This window comes from Callithrix jacchus, chromosome 10, assembly GCF_049354715.1.
Source record: "Callithrix jacchus isolate 240 chromosome 10, calJac240_pri, whole genome shotgun sequence".
In the NCBI taxonomy this organism is placed as follows: domain Eukaryota; kingdom Metazoa; phylum Chordata; class Mammalia; order Primates; family Cebidae; genus Callithrix; species Callithrix jacchus.
In genome coordinates this window covers 72,081,755-72,108,151 of record NC_133511.1, presented here as the reverse complement: position 1 = coordinate 72,108,151, position 26,397 = coordinate 72,081,755, and the positions used below count along the sequence as shown (strand labels likewise).

At 51.3% G+C, this 26,397-nt stretch overlaps 1 protein-coding gene across 18 annotated transcripts; it reads left to right on the top strand.

Annotated features, from left to right (window-relative positions):
- The first annotated feature begins 442 nt into the window (after positions 1–442).
- APBB1 (amyloid beta precursor protein binding family B member 1) lies at positions 443–26,397 on the top strand. 18 transcript variants are annotated; one of them, XM_035265617.3, is made up of 15 exons: positions 879–987; positions 6,307–6,356; positions 8,840–9,577; positions 16,821–16,996; positions 17,098–17,154; positions 17,242–17,327; positions 17,438–17,501; positions 17,921–18,070; positions 18,417–18,544; positions 18,934–19,048; positions 19,193–19,277; positions 19,581–19,664; positions 25,312–25,427; positions 25,562–25,738; positions 25,820–26,397. In XM_035265617.3, exons 2-15 carry the CDS (start codon positions 6,311–6,313, stop codon positions 25,985–25,987), a joined length of 2,190 nt encoding a protein of 729 aa, XP_035121508.3. In that variant the 5' UTR covers positions 879–987; positions 6,307–6,310; the 3' UTR covers positions 25,988–26,397. The 18 variants fall into 18 exon arrangements, with proteins under 18 accessions (XP_035121514.3, XP_054097969.2, XP_035121508.3 ...); XM_035265615.3 differs by having other exon boundaries at positions 16,806–16,996; XM_035265623.3 differs by lacking the exons at positions 879–987; positions 6,307–6,356 and adding an exon at positions 443–626.

Here is a 26,397-nt window from a genome sequence, read left to right as displayed (position 1 = left end):
CTCATTATCCTTGATGGCCTCTGGTTTACTGATCTGACCACTAGGATGTATTCTATTATCCAAGGAGGGTCTGTAGTAAATGTTGCACCCCACCATCTTTCTTTACATCTTTACACTCTTCATTCACACTCTCCCCTTCCCTGTGAATTTCCACAGGGGAGAAATGTATTCTTGACATTTTCCAGGCCTTGATGTCAGTTTTATGCTCAGCAGCAGGGGTAGTTCAGTGTCAAGAATCACTGAAGCTCCAGTCTGAATTTGTCGCTGTGACTGCGGGCAAGTCGCTTTACCTGTCTTAATCTTAGCATTAGCCTCTGAAAAATGAGGATAAAACTGGTGATTTTACAGGGCCGATGTGAAGATTAATGCGCATCAGCAGTTTAACACAGCCCGACCCGGTGTAAGTGGTCAATAAATAGGAGCTATTATTATCAGCAACGCTGTGTCCTCAGAGCCTCCCCATCAGGACGTCGGGGAGCAGTGCAGCAGGAGCGGAGCAGGCTGCCTCCCCGGAATCCCTCCGGACGCGGCCGCGGTCCCCGCACCGCCACCGCCACCGGGGCTCCAGCTTAGTCCGCGCGTCTGCCCGCGGGGGTGCGGGGCCAGGGCCCTACGGGGCGCGCAGGGTGAGTCTGTGGCATCGTAGTGGAGGACGGCGCCGCGCTAGGCAGGGGTCCCAGGGAAGCGGCTGCAGGGATCTCTGCTGGGAGGGCTGGACCGCGGGGCTCACGGAGGGCAGAGGGTCTCCTGCAGAGCGAGGCCCCCAGGAAGCTGCGGCAAGTACCGCGCCTGCCGAGCTCGCTCCCGCGCCCGCCCCAAGATGGCGCCCCTCCCCCTCCCTCTGCGCGCGCCTCCGCCGCTCGGGGCGCGGCCCCGCCGCCCGCGCGCTCCTGGGCGGGGGATGTTGTGATGGAGAAGCCGCGGCGAAGCCCGAACCCCGCAGCCTGAGCCACCTCCGTCATCTGGGCCCGGGGCCTCGCCGCGCAGGTAGGAGCTGTCCCTGCCCCGGCCCAGCCGGGGTGGCTGCGCCCCGATCCCCAGCGGCCGGTGGACCCTGACGCCTCTTCACCGCAGTAGCCGGGGTCTCCGGGCCGGGCCCCATCCCCCATCCCCGGGCCGCCCTCCCACCGCGCGCCTGTAGACCGTCCTCTCATACCCTCCATCGCATGGTCCCCTCGGGTCCTCACATCGCCCCCTACGCTGTCCTTTACCTCCTGCCCCTCGGGGTGACTAGGGGCGGGTATGGAGGACGCGAAGCGAGGGGCGGTGGGGGTTGGGGGAGGGGAGGCCCAGGGCCGGGAAGGGGACTTGGGGTGGGGTGGGCTGGCCGGACGCTGCTGCCGCCGATTCCAGCAGGGATCCCAGGCCAGATCTGTCAAGCGGCATTCTGTTGCCCTCAGCGACCGAGGGGTGTGCCCTGGGGCGGCTGTGTCCCCAGCTCAGCCAGGGCCTAGCACTGGCAGGAACACTCATTAGGAGCAGTTTTCCCACTGCCAATTCCTAACCTGTTTTGAGTCTGCCTGTGTATCTCTTGCATTCTGAGCCCCTCCCGCTATGGTCCTAGCTCTCGCCACCCTTCAGAGTCTACGCTTGCTGTCTTCATTTCCTTACTTCCCATTCATTCTTAAAATCACTCCACTCTGTGTCCCTGACACCCACTGAAACTGTCCATGGCAAGGTCACTGGAGATCTCCTGGTGGAGAACTCCAGTGGACACTTCGCTGTTATCTTCTTTACCTCTGAATAGTATTCCGTGGGGTCTGTTCTCTCTCCTTGAAGCATTTTCCTGCTTTCTGTCCTGCAGCATTGCCTGCTTTCTCAATCTCATTTGCTTCCTTCTCTCTTTAGATGCTGGCGAGGCTCTTGGCTCTGTCCCGAGCTGTCTTCTTTCATTCTCTGTTCTTTCTCCCCAGATACTTTATTCACTCCCAAAGCTTCAAATTTCATATATATGCTAATGAGTCCCAAATATATGTATCCAGCTCAGACGTCTTTCCTGAAATCCATACTTATATATCCAGCTGCCCTCTTGACATCTCCCTGAAAGACAAACAGGAATTCCAAACCTATAGATTCCAAGTTGAGTTATTGTCCCTGGTTTTCTCTGTACCCTACTTCCAAATCCCTTCTTCCTTCAAATCTCAGAAATGGCTATTTGCCAATCTGGAGTCATGAGCAAGACTCAAGATTAACCCCCTCTCACCTTCTGCATCTCATTTCACTAAGTTCTGTCACATCCACTCCCTAAATATTTCTCAAATCCATTCATTTCACTCTTTTCCCACTGCCACCCAAGTTAATCCCAGCCACCACCTTTTTTTTTCCTTGACTCCTTTAATAGCATACCCTCTTGCCTACCTTCCTTTAACTATTCTCAACACAGCACCCAGAGTGTTGCTTTAAAAAATGCTTCCGGCCGGGCGCGGTGGCTCAAGCCTCTAATCCCAGCACTTTGGGAGGCCGAGGCAGGTGGATCACAAGGTCAAGAGATCAAGACCATCCTGGTCAACATAGTGAAACCCCATCTCTACTAAACATACAAAAAATTAGCTGGGCATGGTGGTGCATGCCTGTAATCCCAGCTACTCAGGAGGCTGAGGCAGGAGAATTGCCTAAACCCAGGAGGCGGAGGTTGCGGTGAGCCAAGATCGCACCATCTCACTCCAGCCTGGGTAACAAGAGCAAAACTCTGTTTCAAAAAAAGAAAAGTGCTTCCAATCACTTATTCATTCAACACATATGATTTGAGCAGCGACTATATGCCAGGCACTGTGTTAGGTCCTGAAGATATAATTGTGAGCAAAAGAGTTGGGTCCTCGGAGCTGACAATCTAGGAGGAAAATCAAATAAGAATAACATTACAAATGTACTAGATACCATGAAGAAAAGCTGTATGGTGCCTTGAGAACATCAAGAGCAGCAGCTAAACTGGTTTTGGGGATAGGGAGAGAGGGTCAAGGATGGCTTCTCTGAGAACACGACTTTTGAACTAAAATAAAATGGATGAGTAGAAGTTAATTCAACTTAGAGAGTAGGAGAAGAGGTCCCAGGCAGCATGGAAATCATGTGCAAACACGTTGTAGAAAGAAACCACATAATGTCTTTGAGGAATCAGAAAGAAGGCCACTGAGGCTGCAGAGCAGAGTGACCAAAGCCAGGAGCAGGGACGAGGAAGGCAGGTGCCAGACTAAGCAGGAAATTTAGGCCACGTTAAGAATTTTGTCTTAAGGGCTGGGTGTGGTGGCTCACATCTGTAATCCCTACACTTTGGGAGTCCAAGGTTGGCGGATCACCTGAGGTTACCAGTTCAAGACCAGTCTGGCCAACATGGCAAAACTCCATCTCTACTGAAAGTAGAAAAAATTAGTCAGGCACGGTGGTGTGTGCCTGTAATCCCAGCTACTCAGGAGGCTGAGGCAGGAGAATTGCTTAAACCCAGAAGGCAGAGGTTGCAGTGAGCTGAGGTCTTGCCATTCCATCTCAAAAAAGAAAAAAAAGAATTTTGTCTTAAGGTCTTTGTCCTTGATGGTAGTGGATGTGGAGAGTCAATGAAGTCTAGAAATTTTTCTTGGAGAGGAAATTATCAGAGGGATGGATTGAACATAGGGAGTGCAGGAGAAGGACATGTCAAGGATGTGCCCCTACTTCAGATTCACGGAATAGGATGGGTTGTATCATTCCATGAGCCAGAATCCTGAAAGAGGATCAGTTAGTGTGTGGGAGTGGGAAACGCCAGTGGGTGTATTAGCTTGAGACATCCAAGTGGGGCTGTTGAATAGAAAGATGAATGTACTTGTCTGGAGCTCAGGTGAGGGGTCTGAAATGGAGATGTGAATTTGGAAATCATCAGTGTATAACTGAAGCCGTGGACGTGAATGAATACCTATATCAATTATAGGATGAGAAAGAGAAAGGGGCATGAGAATATGAGCCAGCAAAGGAGTCTAGGAACCCAGCAAACAGTAATGAGAAGTGTAAAAGTAAGCCAGGAGACGAGAGAGTGGAGGCCACTGAGAGAGATCCGGGGGGTCAGATGCTGCCGGGAGGGCACCCAAGATGAGGACTGTGTCTGTTGGATTGAATGACATAGGGGTCATGTTGACCTTGGTGGGAGCTGTTACTGAGTCGTGTTGGGAGTGGAAGCAGGTTTGGAAAGGGTTGAGGAGTGAGTGGGAGGTGAGGAAGTGGCAGCAGTGAGTGAGACAACTCTCTCAAGAAGTTTGCCCTGTATGGGGGAGGAAAGAGCAGTGAGTGGCTCTGGAGGAGTGTCAGGTTCGGTTGGGAGATAGTGGGTCCTATTGAGAAGGAGAGGTTGATTATAGAGGAGAAAATAGATAAACAGTGGTAAATAATTCCTGGAAAGGCATCTTAGGAAGAATCCAAATTATAGGTGAGGCCGTTGGTTTTTGGGAGAGAAAGGGATAGGTGCTGAAGTTTGGTTGGATTTTATGTTTGAGGATGTTACCCAGTTGGCTGGCTCCTCTGTGAATTAGGAGGGCCCATCCTCTGACAGGGGTGGGCCACAGAGTTGTGTCCTAGTCTCAGGCAGGCCTTCACTGATGTCCGGGCTGTAGTAAACCCCAGGTTCCTATAATGTCCTGCTCTTCGTCCTTCATAATATTCAGTCAACAAATAGGGAATGCTGTGGGTGCCAGGCACTGTTCTAGATGTTGGCATTACACTGTGTCATAACGACTTGTTCAGTGCCTGTTTCCCCCCAAACCGAGAACTCCTCCAGAGGAGGAACCATTTCCACTCTCCCCTGTGTCTAGCACAGTGTCTGGCATATGGTAAGCTGTCAGATTACATGACTCCTGACTGGGCAAGACTCAACCCCTGCCCCTGTGGTCTGATACCAGGATCTTCAGGTTTAGTGGCTACTTCTTTCAGTTCCTGCCCTGGGGCCCCTGCCTAGCTCCCTGCCTTGAATCAGAACTTATTTGGCTCTTTGCATCCTTTGGTAACTCCAATGAGAGGGGAGAAGTTAGGTTGTGTTTCGTTTTTAAAAAATTGGACTGAGGTTATCTTTTTGACCTCGAGCAGTGGGGTATTGGTGACCACACTACCTCAGGCTAGATGCTCAGGTTTCAGCACTTAAACAGAGTTTCCCCAATCCTCCTCTAATACTTCCTGCCCCGGTGACCAGATTGGCGGGGTTGCCCTGCAGTCAACTTGGCTCTTCACTCTTTCAGCCTCACAGCCTATGCACCGTTCTCAGAGCATATCTCCTAGTGCCAAGGAGGTTGGTCTCAGCCCGACCTTTGAGAAACCTGGCTCTCTACACCACTGCTTCAGAGAAGGGCCTGCCATCCTTAAGGTCCTCTGAGCATGGCAGAGTCTTCTACTTCCTGAAACCCATGGAGATGCCACTCTTGAACAGTGTCTGAGCCAAGATGTTGGTTTAAGCTACCGCTCTCCCTCCGTTTTCCTAGATCTCAGCCCTCACCTCTCCAGAACTCCTGTCCCATCTTACTTCCCTTTCAGGGACTCTTTGGCATTCTCTGACACCCTCCCAAACACACTCTTTGCTCCTCCCCAGCCCACTGGGCCACACAGCCTTTCTTGGTACCTATTCCCAGCCAGTTCTGAGCTTCTTAGTTCCTCCCACCCGCTGTGTCTCTCCTGTTCATCCTTCCTTTCCTTCTGCATGACAGCCCAGTCTGTGGCGGCACAAGGCACACTCTCTCCGGTAATGGGAATGTGAAATTGAATAAGACACCATCTCAGATATTCTGATAGAATGTGGTCCCAGGTGTTCTGAGACATGAAGAAGAGAATAGTCACTTGAGGGTGGGGAGAGAATAGGAAAGACTGCTCAGAAGCTGTGGCTGCTGAGATTAGTTTTGAAATACAAGCAGAGGTCCTCACAAGGGAAGACAGAATTCTAGGCTGAGGGAGCAGTATAAACAAAGACCCAGGGCTTTAAGAGTGTGCAACATGTTCCAGAATCTGCCACACACTTCATGTGGCTGGAGTATAAGGTATAAAGGAGGCGGGAAGTGGGGGGAGGTCTGACAGGTTATAGGAGCTGGCTCAAGGAGGCTCTTGGTTGTTCTGCTGACGAGTGCAGACATTATCCTAAAGGCAGTGGTGAGCCCTCTAATTTTCTGAACCAAGGAGTGACACAATCTGGTTTCCATTTTTGGAAAATTACTGTGGTTCTGGGAGGAGGCAGAGCTGTCTATTTTTTTCTTCATTTATTCCACTGGCCATGAGTTTTCTTATTGGCCAGGCGGAACCACACTGAGCAGATCAACAGCTACACGTGAGGCAGACACATGCACAGAAACCTTTTTCATTTTACAGATATATGGGCAGCATCACACTAGGGTCTGAGGAACTAAAGACACAGAAAGGTAAGCTATGAGGCTGGGCGCTATGGCTCACACCTGTTATCCAGCACTTTGGGAGGCCAAGGCAGGTAGATCACCTGAGGTCAGGAGTTCGAGACCAGCCTGGCCAACATGGTGAAACCCCATCTCTACTTAAAAAAAAAAACCAAAAAACAAAAATTAGCTGGGCGTGGTGGCGAGTGCCTGTAATCTCAGCTACTCAGGAGGCTGAGGCAACAGAATTGCTTGAACCTGGGAGGTGGAGGTTGCAGTGAGCTGAGATCATGCCATTGCACTCCAACCTGGGCGCATAGCACCTGGAGAGATGGGTGAGCCTTGCTTAGGCAGCTGCAGCACCTGTGCTTAGTGCTGAGGACACAGAGAGAAGTGGGATAGTGGGGAGTTGGGGGAAAAAAGAACTCCTTAGCAGAGAAACAGGGTGATAGGGAACTCTGAGATAAGACATCAATGAGAAAGGACTGTACAGTGGGAATTAGAAAGAATGCAGTGCAGTGTTTGTTGGGATGGTCAGTGAGGGAGAATTGTGTGGTGGGGGGAGGGTCAGGTAGGAAGAGTGAATCAGTGAGGCCATCAAGGGAGGAGGGAGTAATGTGGTAGGGGCTGTCTGAAGGGGGGCTTGCATGGAGGGCTCGGGATGAGAGAGAAGTGGGCAGCGGTTGGTCAGGGAGAAATAACTGAAATAGGGGGGTGGTGAGGGTCCAGGGAGAGAGCACTTTATCGTGGGGGTCCGGGAAGGAGAGTAGCAAGAGTTGTGGGAAGGTCAGGGAGAGTGCGGAGGATGGAATGGGGCCCAAGGGTGGGTCCCTGGGCGGTGGGCTGGAAGGCAGTTGGGACTCAAATGGTTGCATTTCGGAGAAGTGGGGCTGTGAGGAGGCAGTCGGACGGAGGGGTCGGCAGGGGGAGCTGTTCTCTTACCTGAAAGGCAGGTGGAGTTTGGGGCACCATGAGGCACAGTAAAGTAACCAAAGTGTTTTCTGACACTGGCAGAGGAGATTCCAAAGCGAGGCCTGGAGGACATGGGACCGATTCATACTTTCATTCAACAAATGTGAACGGAGTTCCTGCTCTGTGCCAGGACTATGCTAGGCACTAGGCATACTGTTTTTAACCAGAAAAGGCAAAATCCTTGTCAACGTGGGAATTATAAATTATAGTCATAAGGAGACAATAGACAAAGTAAATAATAAATTGGCTTGTCACATGGTGACAGGCGCTAGGGAAGCGTTTAGGGGTTGCTGAGGTGGGGCCAAGGTAGCCTATGTTTTTAAAATGGGTGTTCAAGGAAGGCTTCACTGAGGCTGTGCCATTTGGTCAAAGATCTGAAAGGCTGGGCCGGACATGGTGGCTTATGCCTGTAATCCCAACACTTTGGGAGGCCAAGGTGAGTGGATCAGGAGGTCAGGAGTTTGAGACCAGCCTGGCCAACATCTTGAAACCCCATCTCTACTAAAACTACAAAAATTAGCTGGGCGTGGTGGTAGTCACTTGTAATCCCAGCTACTCGGTAGTCTGAGACAGGAGAATTGCTTGAACCCAGTAGGTAGAGGTTGCAGTGAGCTGAGATCGTGCCATTGCACTCCAGCCTGGGTGACAAGGGCAAGACTCAGTCTCAAATCAAAACAAAACAAAGATCTGAAAGGCTGGAGGACCCAGGGGAAAGGCTCCTATAGTGACTCAGGACAGGGCATTATAAGGGCTGGCAGAGGCACAGGGCATAGCCCTGGGGCAGAAGCAGGGATGTTGCTGTCCTGGACCAGAGGCTCAACAGCGTCTCCCCTCCCCACCCCGCAGGAGCTATGCCCAATGGGAGCTACTTATGGAAATATGGAAATTGTCACCAAGATGTAGCTTCAGCTGGCCAGAGGAGCCATGAATTGTGGCCAAGGGCCTGCCCTCTGTGACCTGCCTTCCAGTGCTATACCCTGTGGGGCTGGTTCTGCAGCTTATTTGCTCCTGTCCTCACAGTCCTTGATATGGGGTGGGCATGGGGGCTGGTTGAGCTGAGTAATTTATGAGAATGAAAACAGCCTGGGGAGCTTACAGTGGTGGGGCTTGGGATGGAAGTGTGGCAGGAGGACAGGGACAGTCAGTGATCAGTGTCCAGAACACGTGAGCCAGTCCCATGCTAGTGGTGTTCCTGGCAGAGTAAGCCCTGGGCGGATGAGCTGTGGGTGGGGAGACACAGAGAGCCATTGTGTAGAGGCTTTGCTGGGGGGACCAAGGGCAGAGCAGGCACCAGCTGTGCCATCCCAGCAAGCTCAGAGCAGGGATGCAGTGGACCTCGGACCTGGGCCTGGACTGTCATGGGAGTGATGGTGCTGGGACAGAGTTTGAGCCCAGTCATTCTCAGGAGATAGAGAGCCATGGGTGCTAGCCTGCTTAGTACAGGAAGATGAGGAGGCACAGGGCATAGCCCTGGGGCAGAAGCAGGGATGTTGCTGTCCTGGACCAGAGGCTCAACAGCGTCTCCCCTCCCCACCCCGCAGGAGCTGCCAAGGCCATGTCTGTTCCGTCGTCACTGAGCCAGTCGGCCATTAATGCCAACAGCCACGGAGGCCCTGCACTGAGCCTACCCCTGCCCCTGCACGCTGCCCACAACCAGCTGCTCAACGCCAAGCTGCAGGCCACAGCTGTGGGACCCAAGGACCTGCGAAGCGCCATGGGGGAGGGTGGTGGGCCTGATCCAGGCCCCGCCAATGCCAAGTGGCTAAAAGAGGGCCAGAATCAGCTCCGTCGGGCCGCCACGGCCCACCGTGACCAGAATCGCAATGTGACCTTGACCTTGGCAGAGGAGGCCAGCCATGAGCCTGAGATGGCACCCTTGGGCCCCAAAGGCCTGATACACCTGTACTCTGAGTTGGAGCTCTCAGCCCACAATGCAGCCAACCGAGGCCTACGAGGACCTGGCCTGATCATCAGCACCCAAGAGCAGGGGCCAGACGATGGAGAGGAGAAGGCAGCAGGGGAGGCCGAGGAGGAAGATGATGATGATGACGAGGAGGAGGAGGAGGAGGAGGACTTGTCTTCTCCCCCAGGGCTGCCTGAGCCCCTGGAGGGTGTAGAGGCCCCTCCTGGGCCCCAAGCCCTTACAGATGGCCCCCGGGAACACAGCAAGAGTGCCATCCTCCTGTTTGGCATGCGGAACAGTGCGGCCAGTGATGAGGACTCAAGCTGGGCTACCTTATCCCAGGGCAGTCCCTCCTATGGCTCCCCAGAGGACACAGGTACCTTGTGGAACTTGACATGGGCATGTAGGAGGGTGTGAGGGCAGAGGTTAAGCCTCTCATACAGAGGCCAGTGCCAGCCTGATGTGAGCTGAGAGCCCATGTCCACCAGGCTTTCTCATTCAGAGAGTGCTGGATATTCTGGTAGATCTAATCATCATGTGTGCCCTGATAGATGGATTTATCCATTATGCATGCCACCATGGTTGATAAGTGGGCTAGTTTATTTACTGGACACTTACTAGGTAACTGGTCCTCTGCTCAGCATTTTCAGGCTTTATCTTCACAATAAAGCTGTGAGGTAAATACTAAGATTATTCCCATATTACAGACAACAAAAAAAGAGACCCAGAGAGGTTTAGTAGCTTTCTTCAGACCACAGACAGGCTGAGATTACAGTAGAACTGAGATCTAAACCAGGTCTGAGTCCAGGCCTGAGCTTTTGGCCCTGTGTTACACTGCCACCAATGCATAGAGCACAGTGCACTTAGGTGCCCTTGGAACCATCTGCCCTGTTTTAACAGGCCACGCCTGTTGGGAGCAGCCAGCTCCCAACAGGTCAGGAGTTTGAGATCAGCCTGGCCAACATGGCGAAACCCCACAGAAGTCTGTTTGGAAAGACTGGGGATGTTGTGTGCTTATAATCCATATGTCCTGTACAGACCACCATTGCAAGGATATAGTTTTGTCAGGAATAGGATATTGACTAAAGGGTAGAGAACAAAACCCTTTAGGTGGGAGAAGGAGAATAGATGTTAGGATTACTCATTAAATATGTCCCATTTAAATAAGCTGAGTCTCCACATTTTCTAATGTTATGTAGAGAATACAGGAAAAGCTGAGGAACAATGGGTGGAGATAATGGGCTGTAGTCACAACTCTGGAGTTCTGTAGATGGAAGCCTAAGAAAAATTAGGAAAGACCCCCCCATCCTCACCAGACGGCAGACACCATACCCATCTCCCAACTGTGCAATCTTTGTAGAGAATGTGGAGCCTAGGGCTGCACACCATCCCCTTTCGAAAAATTCATTCTGGTCTGGGTGCAGTGGCTCATGCCTGCAGCACTCTGGGAAGCCGAGGTGGGTGGATCACCTGAGGTCAGTAGTTCAAGACCAGCCTGGGCAACATGATGAAACCCTGTTTCTACTAAAACTTCAAAAATTGCTGGGTGTGGTGGTGTGTGCCTGTAATACCAGCTACTCAGGAGGCTGAGGTAGGAGAATTGCTTGAGCCAGGGAAATGGAGGTTACAGTGAGCCAAGATTGTGCCATTGCACTCCAGCCTGGGTGACAAGAGTGAGACTCTGTCTCAAAAAAAAAAGAAAAGAAAAAGAAAACCTCATTCTGGACATTTCAAACATATGAAAAGTATAGAGTAGTGAATAATGAACCTGATTTACCCATGACCCAGTTTTAACAATTATCAATACATAACTAATCTTGCTACATACATGCCGTCTCCCATTTCTAGGCCCCAGCCTAGGTGATTCTGAAGCAAACACTTTTATCTATAAATGTTTAGTGGCTCACGCCTGTAATCCCATCATTTTGGAAGGCTAAGGTGGGCAGATTGCTTGAGCCCAGGAGTTCAAGACTAGCCTGGGCAATATGGCAAAACCCTGTCTCTGTAAAAAATACAAAAAAATTAGCCGGGGAGGATGATGTCAGCTGCTGTGGTCTGAGCTACTCAGGTGACTGACCTGAGAGGGTCACTTGAGCCTGAGGAGGTTGAGGTACAGTGAGCCATGATTGTGCCACTGCAGTCCAGCCTGGGTGGCAGAGAGGGACCCTGTCTCAAAAATAAATTTAAAAAAATAAATGTTTCCTTTTGCATTTCTAAAAGATAAAACTCCTTTTTAAAAAACTCCACCACAATATCATTATTGTACCTACAAAAATTTAACAATGATTTCTTAATGTCATTGAATATCCAGTTGATATTTATGTTTTTTAAAAGGCTGGATTAAGGCCGGGTGCAGTGGCTCACACCTGTAATTCCAGCATTTTGGAAGGCTAAGGTGGGTGGATTGCTTGAGCCCACAAGTTCAAGACCACCCTTGCCAACATGGTGAAACCTCATTTTCTACAAAAACAAAAATTGCCCGGGCATGGTGGCTCATGCCTATAATCCCAGCATTTTGGGTGGCCGAGGTAGGCGGCTCACTTGAGGTCAAAAGTCTGAGATCAGCCTGGCCAACATGGCAAAGCGCTGTCTCTACTAAAAATACAGAACTTATCTGGTCACAGTGGTTTGTGTCTGTAATCCCAGCTACTCGAAGGCTGAGGCAGGGGAATTGCTTCAAACCAGGAGGTAGGAATTGCAGTGAGCTGAGATTGTGCTACTGCCCTCCCGCCTGGGCAACAGAGCCAGTCTCCGTCTCAAAAAAGAAAGGAAAGAAAGGCATTAGCCAGGTGTGGTGGCGTGCACCTGTAATCCCAGCTACTGGGGAGGCTGAGGCAGGAAAATCGCTTGATCCTGGGAGTTGGAGGTTGCAGTGAGCTGCAGTGGCACCACTGCAGTCTAGCCTGGGTGACAGAGCAAGACTCTGTCTCTAAATAAATAAATAAATAGTCTGTATTGTGTGAATCAGTATCCAAGTAGTAGATACATAGTTGATCTGTCTCTCTCTCTCTCTCTTTCTCTCTTTTTAAAGTAGAGACAGTGTCTCACTATGTTGCCCAGGCTGGTCTTGAACTCCTGTTCTGAAACAATCCTCCACCTTGGCTTCCCAAAGCACTAGGCATACAGGCATGAGCCAGTGTCTTTGGCCTAATCAAGTTACCCCTCTAATTTATTTGCTTGCAGTTTTGCTTTTGTTTTTTAACTGAAGAATCATTTGTTTGTCCTGGGTTTTCTATGATCTGGATTTTTCAGACTCTATCGTGTGGTTTTATTTACTATGCTCCTCTTCCCCTGGATTTCCTGGAAATTGGTAGTTAGTTCTAGGGCCTTGATCAGATTCAGATGTGAGTGTTTTTGTGTTTTGCTTTTGCAAGAATATTTCATAGGTGGTATTAAGTACTTCTACCAAAGGCAAACTCTGATTGCGTCTCTTTCTGTGATGTCAGTGGCCTTTAGTGATCATTGCCTCAACTCCTTTGAAAAGGAACAGCCCCTCCTCCACTCCAGCTGATTACTTTTGGGATTGGGGTGAGGAAAAATGTAGTTTCAATGCAGCCAGTTAAAGGGAAACTGAAAACTAGATATTGGTATAAAATAGCCCAATTTCTAAATGTCAACAAATTGTTTTTTTTTTTTTGAGACGAAGTCTCACTTTATCCCCCAGGTGTAATCTCAGCTCATTGCAACCTCTGCCTCCCAGGTTCAAGTGATTTTCCTACCTCAGCCTCCTGAGTAACTGGGATTACAGGTGCACGCCTCCATGCCCAGCCAAGTTTTGTATTTTTAGTAGAGACGGGTTTCGCCATGCTGGTCAGGCTGGTCTCAAACTTCTGACCTCATGATTTGCCTGCCTCAGCCTCCCAGAGTGCTAGGATTACAGGCGTGAGCTACCATGCCTAGCCAATTAATTCTGTTTTTTGAAAAACACTGTGCAGGCCACACACAGTCCATCTGAGGCTTGCATCAGTCTGCAGGTTGTAGGTTGCAAGTTTGCAACCCAAAGGGGTGTGAGTCAATGGCCAAATAGAGGCCTCATTGCTTAGTCGCCCCTGGGATGGTCACTGTGGTGGCTGCAACTATGAACCACCTATGAAGCTTCTAGGAGTAGGAGGACAGAACTGCCGAAGAGCTGGGACAGGCATGCTGGGCAGTGACCTCAACAAGGATGTTGGAATGGCGAGGGGATTCTCAAGGATTGTGCACTGGTGGAGAATTTGTGAGTTGAGGATAGAGGTGGGAGCCAGCCCAGGAAAGGGACTAAGTCACTGATGGCTCTTTTGTGACTGTGTTGCTGCTACCATGAGGGCTGCAGAGAAGGTCTGTGCTCCTGCAGGAATGAGGCTAGAATTAAGCAAAAATTATTTTCTCCTTCCTATTGTAGGATATTCATAGAGTTATGGATTGAATGCATAAATGCATGAATTCATGAATTAAATGAATGATGAATGAGTAAACTTTACTACTTGTATTGGATTCATACTCTGCTCCAGGCCTTGTCCTAAATGCTGGAAATGTATACTATGGGGCAAAGATGTTCTTACCCTCGTGGCCTTTTCAGCCTGGTAAGGAGTCAAAGACAGAAAGAGGTGGTTATGATCAGTGTGATGAGCTCTCTGGGGCTGGGGAAGTACAGGAGGGGCCCCTGACCCTGCCTGTGTGAGTGGTGGCAGAAAGGGCAATGGGTTAGTTTTGAGAAGGTACCTGTACACTGATGTCTGAAGGAGAAGTAGCTGATAGCCAGGTGAAGATTGAGAGAAATAGAGGTGGGCTGGGAGAGGGTGAGGGGCATGTCCCAAGCAAAGAGAGAAAAGGGATGGGGAGTGGCCAGAGATAAGGCTGAGAGGCAGACAGATTCATGACAGCACCTAAAACCTGGGGAGGAATTTGGACTTCATCCTGAGGGCAGTGACAAAACAATTAAGAGAACTAAATTGGAAAATTACTTGATTAGTATCTCAGCAGAATCATTTGGGCTGTAGTGTGCAGCTGAGATTGGAGGAGACTAGGCAGGAAGAGAAAGACCAGTTACAATGTTGTTGCAATGATAGGTTAAAAAAAATGCAAGTAGCCTGGGCTACATTAGTGATGTGGGGTGGAGAGAAGGGGAGAGCATTAAGTCAATCACTGATTCCTGAGCAAGTGAGTACACCTGGTTTCGCCACTAAGGCATTTGTGAATGAATGAATGAAGGAAGGAATGATACATGAACATTTAATGTGTAAGTGCCTGCATGAATTGATGCAGGAGTGAAGGTGTGTGTTCCGGAATAAATGCATGTGTGTGAAAGTAAAAGCCTGGGTGAGCTGTGCTTGGAGGGAGATGTGCCAAGCTCCAGAAGGGCCTCCCAGATGGCCAAGCGGGGAGAAGCTGCCCTTCCAGGACAGATCGGAAGGATGCAGCTCTTCGAAGCAGGAAGGCACAGGCTGGCAGGGATGGCAGATGGATTGGTGTGTGTGACTCAGTCAGGAGATGGCAAACTGGTCCCCAGATTCCAGAAGTGTCCAGCCTTCATGAAGCAGTGGCTTTGGAGGGCATGGAGGCCCTAGGTGTGGTGTTCCTGGAAGGTTTTAGCAGGAGAGTCCTGAAGCAATGGAGGGTGTCTGGGGAAGAACAGGTGTTCTCTGAGCCTCAGCTAAGTTTCAGGTTAGCTGCAAACCTTATTCTTTAGAGTGTGAGGTGTGGGGGGGAGTCGGGGAGGGGGAGAAGCGGTGATGGCTGCCTAGAAGGTGGATGGGCAAGAGCCCCTCCTCTTTGGATGTCCGTGGGCCTACGTCATTTGAAAGCTGAGGATGGTGAAGCACCCTGCCTGAGTAACTCATCAGGTGTGCAGCCACCTTGGTGTAATCACGCCTACTCCCAGCCCCACTGTGTCTGGTTGCCCAGCAGCCGGGGTCTTGGGACTGTCTGTCCCTTAGTGCTGCCTCTTGGACCAGTCAGGATTCCAGGTTTCCCTGGTAACGGGAAGCACGTCAGCAGTCTGGGCACTCCCAGCCGGTCCTGGTGCTGCGGTTGCCGAGGAGACGCTGCAGCCTAGCTGGGCCCTGGCAGGTGAGGCGGGGGCGGGGGTGGTGCTGGGAAGCCCCAAGCCCAGCCTCATGCCTGCTGGGGCCCAGGACCTCAAAGCCCACCCTTGGGTTCAAACGGCTGTGTATGTCCTGGACAGGGGCTGGATCCCTGAAGGCCTTGAAACCACACCCTATTTATGCTGAGAGCTATAGGCAATACAAGGCAGGCCCCAGGCAGCTGGGGTATTCCTGAGGGGCTGAGTCCCCTGGTGTCCCTAACACTGGGCTTGGCTTGGGCACTGAGGTGACCACTGAAGGATGGGATGGAGATTCAAGATTGGGAGAGGGGAACCAGGGTAAGGAAGAAGAGGTGTGAGCAGGAGGGGCTGGGGTCTCATGAATCTCCCTTTCTCCTCCCTTCCCCACCCCCAAAGGAGATGCCCTAGCATGGTGGTCCTGGCCCCTCCCTAGCAAGCTCCAGGCGGGGGAGGATCTTGCCTGGCAGACGCTCTGCCCTGGTGAGAAGGGGGCGGGATGAGCTTTTCTCTGCAGCCCAGCACCAGGCTGTGAGCCCAGCTGGCTGGGCTGGAGGGGCTGTGAGGAGGGAGGGTGGAGGCAGGAGGGGCCGGGAATGAGCGCCATGTTCTCCCAGGACTTTTTCCTGGCCATCATCCTGCAGGACAGCAGCCCAGGTGAGGGGCAGCACGAGGCTGGGCATCATGTGGGGTGGGGCTGGAAGAGAGAGAAGAATTAGAGGACACATGAGCGGGTTACAGGGAGGAATGGAGTGGTGTGACTCAGCCGGCAGAAAGGGTGTATGACACAGATGTGAGGTATGTGTGTATGTGCATGACATGTTTGCCTGCAACTGTGCGGCAAGGGTCAGGGAGTGAGTGTCTGTGGTGTCTGCACACATTTGGCAGGGGTTGATGTATGCTGTGTGTCTGAGTGTGGGTCTGCCTATATGTGTGGTACCCATATGTGTATTAGGGACCACTGTGGTGTGGTATCTGCACACCTGTGTGGCAGAGGCTGGTATGTTTAGCTGCATGCGCACATACTTCTGTGGTGTCTGCTAAGTGTATGGCTAAGGTTGGTGTGTGTGTTTGCCCCTGCACATACATGTGCACCTGTGTGTGATACCTGCCATCTGTGCTGGCATTTTCTGTGTTGCATAGACTGGTGTTTGTGACTGCACAGGTATGTGGTAGGGCTTGCATGTGTTGTGTGTCTGTGTGTACATGTATGCGTGCAGGAGTTGGAAAGTGTTCACCTTCCTGTACAGAGATATAGATATGTATGAAAGGAGGTTGATTGGGGTCACCCAACTTCCCTTGCTCCCTTCCTTCTTTCTTCCCTGCCTTCCTCCTTTCCACAGTGTGGCCACATTAGCCACTAGCAGGGCCCAGGAGGAGACCTGAACTATGTTCCCTACTAGTGACCCCACATGTGGTGACTCCAGACTGTAGGCTCTAGGAGGAAGCAGGAACTGTGTTGTCATATAGCTCTTCCTCCAACCCTTCTCAACCATGGGGTCTCAGAGAGGACTGGGCATAAGCACTGGCTGTCTGCTTGTTGGGTAGGCTGACCCTCACCAAGCCTCCTGCCTGGCAGATTCCTTCTGGAACCCCAACGCCTTCGAGACGGATTCCGACCTGCCGGCTGGATGGATGAGGGTCCAGGACACCTCAGGGACCTATTACTGGCACATCCCGACAGGGACCACCCAGTGGGAACCCCCCGGCCGGGCCTCCCCCTCACAGGGGAGCAGCCCCCAAGAGGAGTCCCAGGTGAGGCTCACAGGCCTGCTGGTTTTGGGCCAGGGCTGGAGGGATTGTGTGCTGCTGGAGTAGGATGAGATACCCACTTACTGCCCCATCCCTTTTCCTAGCTCACCTGGACGGGTTTTACTCACGGAGAAGGCTTTGAGGATGGAGAGTTTTGGAAGGTGGGTAAGGGGACCTGCTTTACCAGGGGATAGATAGCTGGAGAAGGGGTATCATTTCAATCCTGAGTCCTCAATCCCCTTCCCAAGGATGAACCCAGTGATGAGGCCCCAAGGGAGCTGGGACTGAAGGAACCTGAGGAAGGGACATTGACCTTCCCAGCTCAGAGCCTCAGGTGAGCCACCAGATGCGGTGGGCTGGCAGTGGGATGGTTCTGTCTGGAAGGGGCCTTGGGACAGCTCCATTTATAGGGGCCCTGTGCTAAGTGTTACCATCTGCCTTCAGCCCAGAGCCGTTGCCCCAAGAGGAGGAGAAGCTTCCCCCACGGAATACCAACCCAGGGATCAAGGTTTGTTCAAGACTGACACCTATTCTAAAGCCGGGCCCTTCTATATGTGGGACAGCCCCTCATGTTGTGCTCTGAGGGGTCACAGCACAGCTCCCCAGGTCCTGAGTTAGGAGTTCTTCCTGTCTCAGCACAGAGTCCTGTGTCTGAGCTGGAGGCACTTCAATTTTTAAATCGACCAGCTCAACAGCCCAGTTGGGGCCCTCATAGTCTTGGTTCAGTTGCTGTTTTGTACTAGCCGGGGTCTCATCTGACATCTCCCTCTCCCTAACCACATCCTGTCTGGGGAGCTTCTCCGTCTTAGTTCAGAACACCCTGCCTGCTGCCACGCTCTGAGTCAGGAACTCTGCTGTGTCCTGTGCTGGGGGCTCGCCAGTTTGACTCAGATCCTCTACCTCCTGTCCCTCTTCTGTGTCTGGCAGTGTTTCGCCGTGCGCTCCTTAGGCTGGGTAGAGATGACTGAGGAGGAGCTGGCCCCTGGACGCAGCAGTGTGGCAGTCAACAATTGCATCCGTCAGCTCTCTTACCACAAAAACAACCTGCATGACCCCATGTCTGGGGGCTGGGGGGAAGTAAGGACCTGAGCCAGTGGTGGGTGGTGCTGTGGGAGTATGAAGGAAATTGTGAGAGATGGGAGATCTGACCTGCCCACAGTGGGGTGGGAAAGGAAGGGGGATATTGGCCCACCCTAAGTGGCATCCCTGTGGCTGGGACCTTGGGAGATGGTAGCCTAACAACAGTGGAGTCCATGTGAGAGATGACAGGTGACCTCTACTAGAGTGAGGCCAGCAGTGTGGGTGGTCTGACACCAAAGCAGGGGCCCCAGAGCTGTAGCTAACATTCCCTGAGCTGCAGGGGGCAAAGATCAGCCACCATTCCAGCTGGAGTCCCACTGAGTGCCTGCTTCTGGGCCTGCAGGGAAAGGATCTGCTACTACAGCTGGAGGACGAGACGCTAAAGCTAGTGGAGCCACAGAGCCAGGCACTGCTGCACGCCCAGCCCATCATCAGCATCCGCGTGTGGGGCGTCGGGCGGGACAGCGGAAGGTGGGAACAGGCCCTGGGATTCCAGGGTGGGAGTCCATCCGGCATCAGAGTCCTCTCTCTAACTCTGTTCTTTGCTTCTCTTATGCTGCTGGACCCAGAGAGAGGTACTATGCTTATTTTCCCCCTCCTACACCTGGACCAGATGCCTGGAAGTGTCCAAGCTCCCCTCTTGTGCCCTGCCCCTTCCTACCTGCTATGCTCCACCATTACCCTCCCCCTCAGCATGCTTGCCAGTCTACCCTCCCTTCAGAAGGCAGTACCTACTGGGGACCAGCAGTGGGCAGAAGGCCTGGAGGAGCTGTGTTGGGCAGGGAGGACGTAGGTGGGGAGGGGACCAGGCACAGCACTGGCTGGCACTGGGAGACACTGAGGTGCCCCTCCCCCAACAGGGACTTTGCCTACGTAGCTCGTGATAAGCTGACCCAGATGCTCAAGTGCCACGTGTTTCGCTGTGAGGCACCCGCCAAGAACATCGCCACAAGCCTGCATGAGATCTGCTCTAAGGCACGGCCCCCTCCACTCCCTGGACTAGCTGCCACCTTCGCTCTACAAGGGTGTGGGTGGGGTCACTGAGTGGGGTGGGGGGGGCCCAGGTCAGTGAGGCTCTAACAAATTCTCCCTGGCTCCTCGCCTCCCTTCCTTCCTCAGATCATGGCCGAACGGCGTAATGCCCGCTGCTTGGTAAATGGACTCTCCCTGGACCACTCTAAACTTGTGGATGTCCCTTTCCAAGGTTAGTGTCAAAACCCCTCCAGGTTCAGCTCTGCTTTGTTGGCAAAGGTGGGAGACCCAAGGAAAGGCATGAGCTCCTGGACAGCCCTGATAGAAAAATGAACACATGAAGACTGAATACACCAATAAGCGGAGCCACACTGCTGCTACTTTCATCTTGTCCCCTGCTTCCCTTTGACTGGAGGGAGGGGACAAGATGAAAGTAGGGCCTTGGCTGGGCAAGTGCCCAGCTTATGCCCTGCCAGTGGGAACTGGGGGTGAGCAAGTTCTGCCACCATGATCAACCTCCTCTTCTTTCCCGTAGTGGAATTCCCAGCGCCTAAGAATGAGTTGGTCCAGAAGTTCCAAGTCTATTACCTGGGGAATGTACCTGTTGCTAAACCTGTTGGTATGTGTGTCCTTCTATACCTAGGGGCCGCTACCTTGATCCCAAAGCTCTGCCCTTACCCTGTGCCTTCTAGCACTTCCTCTACCAGAACCTTCCTCATGCTTGGTGTCTTCCTACCCTTTAAAATGCATCCCACCTCCCTGTCCTGCCTATAGTAGCAGTCAGCACGCCTTTGCTGAGTATCAGTCACCTGAGCTGTGCCGAACCAGGCACAGAGGGAGACCCCACTCCTACATCCCATGGAAAAGCTTTGTTTGGGTTGGGAGGCAGATGTTAGATGACTGGAGACACCAGGCAGCAGCCTGTAGCTGAGTTTAGTATTACAGCGCCAGCTATTGGCCAGGGGCATCAGGAGAAGGAAGCAGTGAGCATAATTGTCACATACTTTATTGTTGCAAAGTACTTTAAAAACAAGAAAACAGGGTCTCATTGTGTCCCCAGGCTGGAGTGCTATGGCACAATCTCAGCTCACTGCAGCCTCCGCCTCGTGGGTTCAAGCAATTCTCCTGCCTCAGCCTCCTGAGTATCTGGGATTACAGGCTCCCGCCACCACACCTGGCTAATTTTTGTGTGTTTAGTGGAGATGGGGTTGCACTGTGTAGGTCAGGCTGGTCTTGAACTCCTGACCTCAAGTGATCCACCCACCTCAGCCTCCGAGAGTGCTGGGATTACAGGTGTGAGCCACTGCGCCCGGCCTGATCTGCTTAATTCTTAACTCAGTGCTTTCATAGTGTCTGTCATTTATTTGTTCATTCAGTTAACAAGTATCTTTGAGCTTACCATGTGGCAGGCCCTGGACTAGGCACTGAGAGAAGAGCAGCCACAGTCCCATTTTCATAGAGGTTATAGAAGGTTGGCCGGGCGTGGTGGCTCAAGCCTGTAATCCCAGCACTTTGGGAGGCTGAGGTGGGTGGATCACGAGGTCAAGAGATCGAGACCATCCTGGTCAACATGGTGAAACCCTGTCTCTACTAAAGATACAAAAAATTAGTTGGGCATGGTGGCACATGCCTGTAATCCCAGCTGCTCGGGAGGCTGCGGCAGGAGAATTACCTGAACCCAGGAGGTGGAGATTGTGGTGAGCCGAGATCGTGCCATTGCACTCCAGCCTGGGTAACAAGAGTGAAACTCCATCTCAAAAAAAAAAAAAAAAAAGAAGAAGGTTATGGTAGGAAAAAAAAAACCAGTAATTAATCAAAAAATAATCACACAAATAAATGTGTGAGTTATCCACTGAGAGAATGTAGCAAGATATAATAGAGGCATTTCGGCTAGTCTGGGGTCGTGAAAGACTTCCCTGTGAAAGTGACAGTTCAACTGAAATCCACAAAATAGAAGTGAATGTGGTCAAGTGGAATGGAGGTGGAGGTGGGATGGGAAAAGATGAGTGTCCACAGTGGGAGGTGCTTTGGCACTTCCAAAGTACTGAGAGAAGGCCAGTGCAAGTTGAGGCTGAGAGCTGGGCAGCGGTCAGGCTGCCAGGTCAGGGACCTTAGGGGCTACGCTAATCATTTTTTTCTTCATCCTAAGACCAGCAGGGAGCTATTGAAGTCTCCAAGAGTGCACTTGACTTAATCAGATTTGAATTTTGAAAGCCCACTTTGGCTACTTCATGGAGGGGAATGTTAATTGGGTGGAGGTGGATGTGAGCAGCTCGGTTAGGAGGCTCTTCCAGTAGTCCTGGCCAGTAATGAGAGTATCTTGGATAACAGTGGAGCTGAAGAGGAGTGCATGGGTTCAAGAGCTGTTTAGACAGGTATAGTCAACAGGCCTTGGCAGTTGGTTCAGTGTGGGTGAGGGACAGAGGCATTAAGGGTGACTCCTGGGTTCCTGGCTTTTGGATCTTCTGGATAGTGGATTCTTTCTTTCAAGGTGGCAGATGCTAGAAGAGGCCAATTTGAGTGTGGAGCTTGTGAGCTCACTTTTGGACATGCTGAATTTGAGGTGCCTTTGGGGAAACTGAGAGGCAAAGTCAGGTTGGCAGCTGGATTCACAGATCTGGAGCTGAGAGGAGAGGTCTGAGCTGGAGATAGAAGTTTTGGCATTATTGGGTTGTAGAGGTAATCAAAGCCACATAGAGTAGCTTGACCCTGGAAAGTGGGCATCCTGGAGCGAGAGGGAAATAAGGCTAGCCATAGCCTTGGTGCCCTGCAACATTCAATGGATGGGTGGAGAATGAAACTGCCAAGGATAGTGACAACAGCAGAGAGGTGGGAAGAAGAAAAGAGGCTACTTGAAGAAGTGGTCAGGCATCATGTCAAAAGACACATAGGAAGAACTCAACAAATGTTTGATGAATGAATTTAAAAGAATGAATTAATGAATAAATGAGACTTGCTTCAGATTACATGGTCAGGAAAGGTAGACCTAGGAGTCAAACCCTGGTCATCTTTAATTCTCTGTGCTTTCCCTCATATCGTGCTGACTTTCATGTCCAAAATCTTACACTGAAAGAGGGGACCCTTGTTAGAAAAGGTGGAGATTGACTGAGGTTTTGAAAGAAGGCTAGAATTTGCAGAGAGGAGTGGGTATTTCATTTGGATTCAATGGCATTGCCAAAGACTTGGAACTGGAGGTGAGAAAAGCATGCTGACCCCTGCGCCTTTGCTTTCCTCCTTTTCATCCTCAATTTCTAAATCCTTCTTGGCTCTTCCAGTTGTTACCCCCATTCCCATATGTGCTCCTTTCCATCTACCACTTCACTCATATCCTCACTGCTAGACCCTTGACTGCCCCATCAACTCCACACTTTTGGACAAGTGGTCTCTAAACTTACTTCCTGCTTCATTTTATGTTCCTTTTGTAATCTCTCTTTGTAATATTAGCCCCTCCAGAAGCTGCAGTATTCATTCGTTAATCATTCATTCATTCAACAAGTGGGATTGAGTGCCTGATACATGTCAGGTACTATTCTAGCTTCTTGGCATGCATTAATGAACAAGACTGACAAAGATCCCACCTTTATGTAGCTTACATTCTAGCAAGGAGAGACAGACAATAAAATGAGTACACTGTGGAGTATGTTAGAAGGCAACAACTGAGCCTGGGTGCAGTGGCTCATGCCTGTAATCCCAGCACTTTGGGAGGCCGAGGTGGGTGGATCATCTGAGATCAGGAGTTCGAGACCAGCTTGACCAACATGGTGAAACCCTGACTCTACTAAAAAATACAAAAATTAGCCAGGCATGGTGGCGGGCACATGTAATCCCAGCTACTCAGGAGACTGAGGCAGGAGAATCGCTTGAACCCGGAGTCAGAGGTTGCAGTGAGCCGAGATCGCGCCATTGCACTCCAGCCTGGGTGCCAGAGCAAGACTCCATCTCAAAAAAAAAAAAAAAAAAAAAAATAGGGAAAAGAAAAGAAAAGCACAGCAGGCTAAGGAGGATTGCATTTGGAGCTGGAGGTCAAGGTGTAGGTTTCAGTCCTGAGTTGTTAGCAAATCTGACAACCTTTTTCCAGACTTTGCTCCACTGCTTTCACTGCTTTCGCCACTTCCCTGCCAAACCTCCCAAAACTCTGAGGCCAGGCTCCACCTCCCACAGTCCCATCTATTCATCAGTTTGACATTGATGTCCCTTTCACACACCTGAACTTTGAGATTTCCAGTTGCCCTGGCCTAAATGTTGTAAACATCACACCCCTCTGCCTGGCTTTTGAAGCACTCTGCAATCTGACCTGGCCTATCCACTTCTGTGACACTTGGTTTTACCAGTTTGGGTGCATTTGCCCATGCTGCTCTGAGAGTGACTTGATCATGCATCTGGAATTTCTTCAGCAGATAAGCCTTGTGTTACAACTGGGGACAGAGGGATGAATTAAATTCCCATTTCTGTTCTTAGGATGGCCACAGCCCAGTGTAGAAAAAAGTTTTCCAGGAGTTACAAGATGTTGTGGTAAGAGTTATCTCAAAAGTTGTCCTCTCCCTGCCCTGCAGCAGGGATGGCTTCCTAGGCAGTACCTAGGTGGAGACCCGAAGTATGACAATCTGGAGTTTCTCAGTCCAGCAGGGAAAAGGCACTTGAGACAGAGGCTTTCCTTCAGTTGCCGTCTGTGTCTCTCAAGGGCATTCTCTTCTCTTGCTTTGCATTCCCCATCTGCCTTACAGGCCAGTTGCCAGGATTAATTGTTAATAATAATGCTACGCAAATCATTTGAAGCTCAGGGAGCAGTAAAATATGAGGCTTGACAGCTCCTGTGAGGCCAGTTTTTGGAAGACTTGGATCCTTTTGGGAGCAGTTTGGCCATGATCCAGCCGGAAGAAAGATGAGCAAGGCCAAGACGGGAGAAGACATTCAAAGAAGACATTTGTTCTCTGCCCACAAAGAGTCCATATGGTCTGCTCCTAGTGGGAGCTGAGAGTCACTAAAAGGGGCAGAGGGTCTGGGAGTGGACCACAGAGGCATGTGCCTTTTGCACTGGCATCGCGCAGAGACAGTAGCTCACACAGCCAGCTTATGAGTGTGGGACTAAAACTGATGCCTTCCACACCATGTGCTTCTGCCTTGGTGCTCTGCTGAGTGCAAGCAAAAGTGGAATCCACGAGGGGAAATGTTTATGGTTTGAGGTGGAGGAGACCATGCGTTATAAGAAAGTTGATTGATCTAAAAGTCAGGAACCTTGGGTTCCTTGGCCTTTGAGTATGTTGTAGACATTCTTGAGTAGAACAAAGATCTTGAAAGCCCTTCTAGTTCTGAAAACTAGTAATACAGAGAAGAGGTAGGAGAAAGGCATGGCTAAGAACCCAGGCTCTGGAATCAGATTTCCTGAACTCAGGTCCCCCATCAAGGGATGGGACCTGAGGCATATTACCTATCTCTTCAGTTTTCTTATTTGTAAAATGGAAATAAAGTAGGGCCAGGCGCAGTGGCTCACACCTGTAATCCCAACACTTTGGGAGGCCAAGGCAGGGGGATCACCAGGTCAGGAGTTTGAGACCAGCCTGGCCAGCATGGTGAAACCCCATCTCTACTAAAACTACAAAAATTAGGTGGGCATGGTGGTGGGTGCCTGTATTCTCAGCTACTAATGAGGCTGAGGCAGGAGAATTGTTTGAACCTGGGAGGCAGAGGTTGCAGTGAGCCGAGACAGCACCATTGCACTCCAGCCTGGGCAACAGGGCAAGACTCTGTCTCAGGGGAAAAAAAAAAATTATCTATTGTGAAGTTGTGTTGTGTGGGCACAAATGAGGTAATACACTGTAATGACTTACTTAACACACTGTGATACCGAGTAATCACTTCTCAAAATGGATATCTTAAAAAAAAATATTGGCTCTTAGGAGAGGACTGGTCTGTAGGGACTGATTTGGGAGTTGGTGTGAAGCAATGTGGTATCTGAGTGGGATGAGCACTGAGAGAGCAAGATTTGGGAGGTCAGTCAGTTCAGAAGGGTGGAGGAATAGGCAGAGCCAGTGAAAATAATGAGAATAGGATTCAAGATCTTAAAAAGTAGGAAAATGTCCAGTCACTGAAGCCAGGGGAGGAGAGCCCCAGGGAAGGGATACTTGGACAGCACTGTCCAAGCTGTAGGCTGGTAAAGTGGGATGGGGAAAAGGCCCTGGGTTTGATTGGGTGGAGCTAGAGGTCTAGGGTAGAGCTGGGGTATCCTCTCTCTACCCTCAGTGGTGTCTTGTGTCCATATGTTCTAGGGGTAGATGTGATTAATGGGGCCCTCGAGTCAGTCCTGTCCTCCAGCAGCCGTGACCAGTGGACCCCAAGTCATGTCAGTGTGGCCCCTGCTACCCTCACCATCTTGCACCAGCAGGTAAAGAGCTGAGGTAGAAGTCATGGCTGTGCCTTGCCATGGAGGGAAGACGGGGGGTGAGGGGAAGAGCTGCTGCTAAGATGTGGAACACAGTGCGGGTGGTGTTCCTTTTTAACTGAGTTCCCTCCCTGCAGACAGAGGCAGTGCTGGGAGAGTGTCGGGTGCGTTTCCTTTCCTTCCTGGCTGTGGGCAGAGATGTCCACACGTTTGCATTCATCATGGCTGCTGGCCCAGCCTCCTTCTGCTGCCACATGTTCTGGTGCGAGCCCAATGCTGCCAGCCTCTCAGAGGCTGTGCAGGCTGCGTGCATGGTAAGCAGGTAGGGTGGTGGGGTGGTGGTGTGGTCCCATGTGAGGCAGGCTGGAGAGTGACTGCCCCGCTTGCCTCTGCAGCTTCGCTACCAGAAGTGTCTGGATGCCCGTTCCCAGGCCTCCACCTCCTGCCTCCCAGCACCCCCTGCTGAGTCTGTGGCACGGCGTGTAGGGTGGACTGTCCGCAGGGGTGTTCAGTCGCTGTGGGGTTCCCTGAAGCCCAAACGGCTGGGGACTCATACCCCATGAAGAAGCCCCCACCTTCCCTCCACCTGCTTGTGTTGGGCCCCAGGGAACTAAAGGGTGTGGGTTAGGGAGGGGTCTAGAGGCTATTCCTAGGCCTCAGACCTCCCAAATATGCCCCTCCCCCATAGCTAGGGTTCCCTGCCTAAGAGCCAGGGAGGGAGAGATCTAATCCCTTCAAGGAATCGCTAACACTGGAGTGATAACAAGAGGAGCAGGAAGCAAGGCCAGCCCTGGCTCTCCATCCCCATGTGTTTCAGGTGGAACAGGAGGAACTGGTCCAGGCCAGGCCTTATCCTCCTAGGACCCAGCAAGGGCAGGAGGAGGAAGGGACTGGTCCAGGCATGGGTCCCTTCCCCCTGCTCCATGGGCACCTCTGCTGTATTGATATCACTAATAAAGTCTGTCTGCACTGC

What these genes read in the sequence shown, in the direction of transcription:
- APBB1 (XM_035265615.3), top strand. Translation starts at nt 6,311, where the DNA reads ATGGGCAGCATCACACTAGGGTCTGAGGAACTAAAGACACAGAAAG. An exon ending in GCCCCCAAGAGGAGTCCCAG is followed by an intron (nt 16,997 to 17,097) that starts GTGAGGCTCACA and finishes CCCTTTTCCTAG; the next exon opens with CTCACCTGGACGGGTTTTAC. An exon ending in TTCCCAGCTCAGAGCCTCAG is followed by an intron (nt 17,328 to 17,437) that starts GTGAGCCACCAG and finishes ATCTGCCTTCAG; the next exon opens with CCCAGAGCCGTTGCCCCAAG.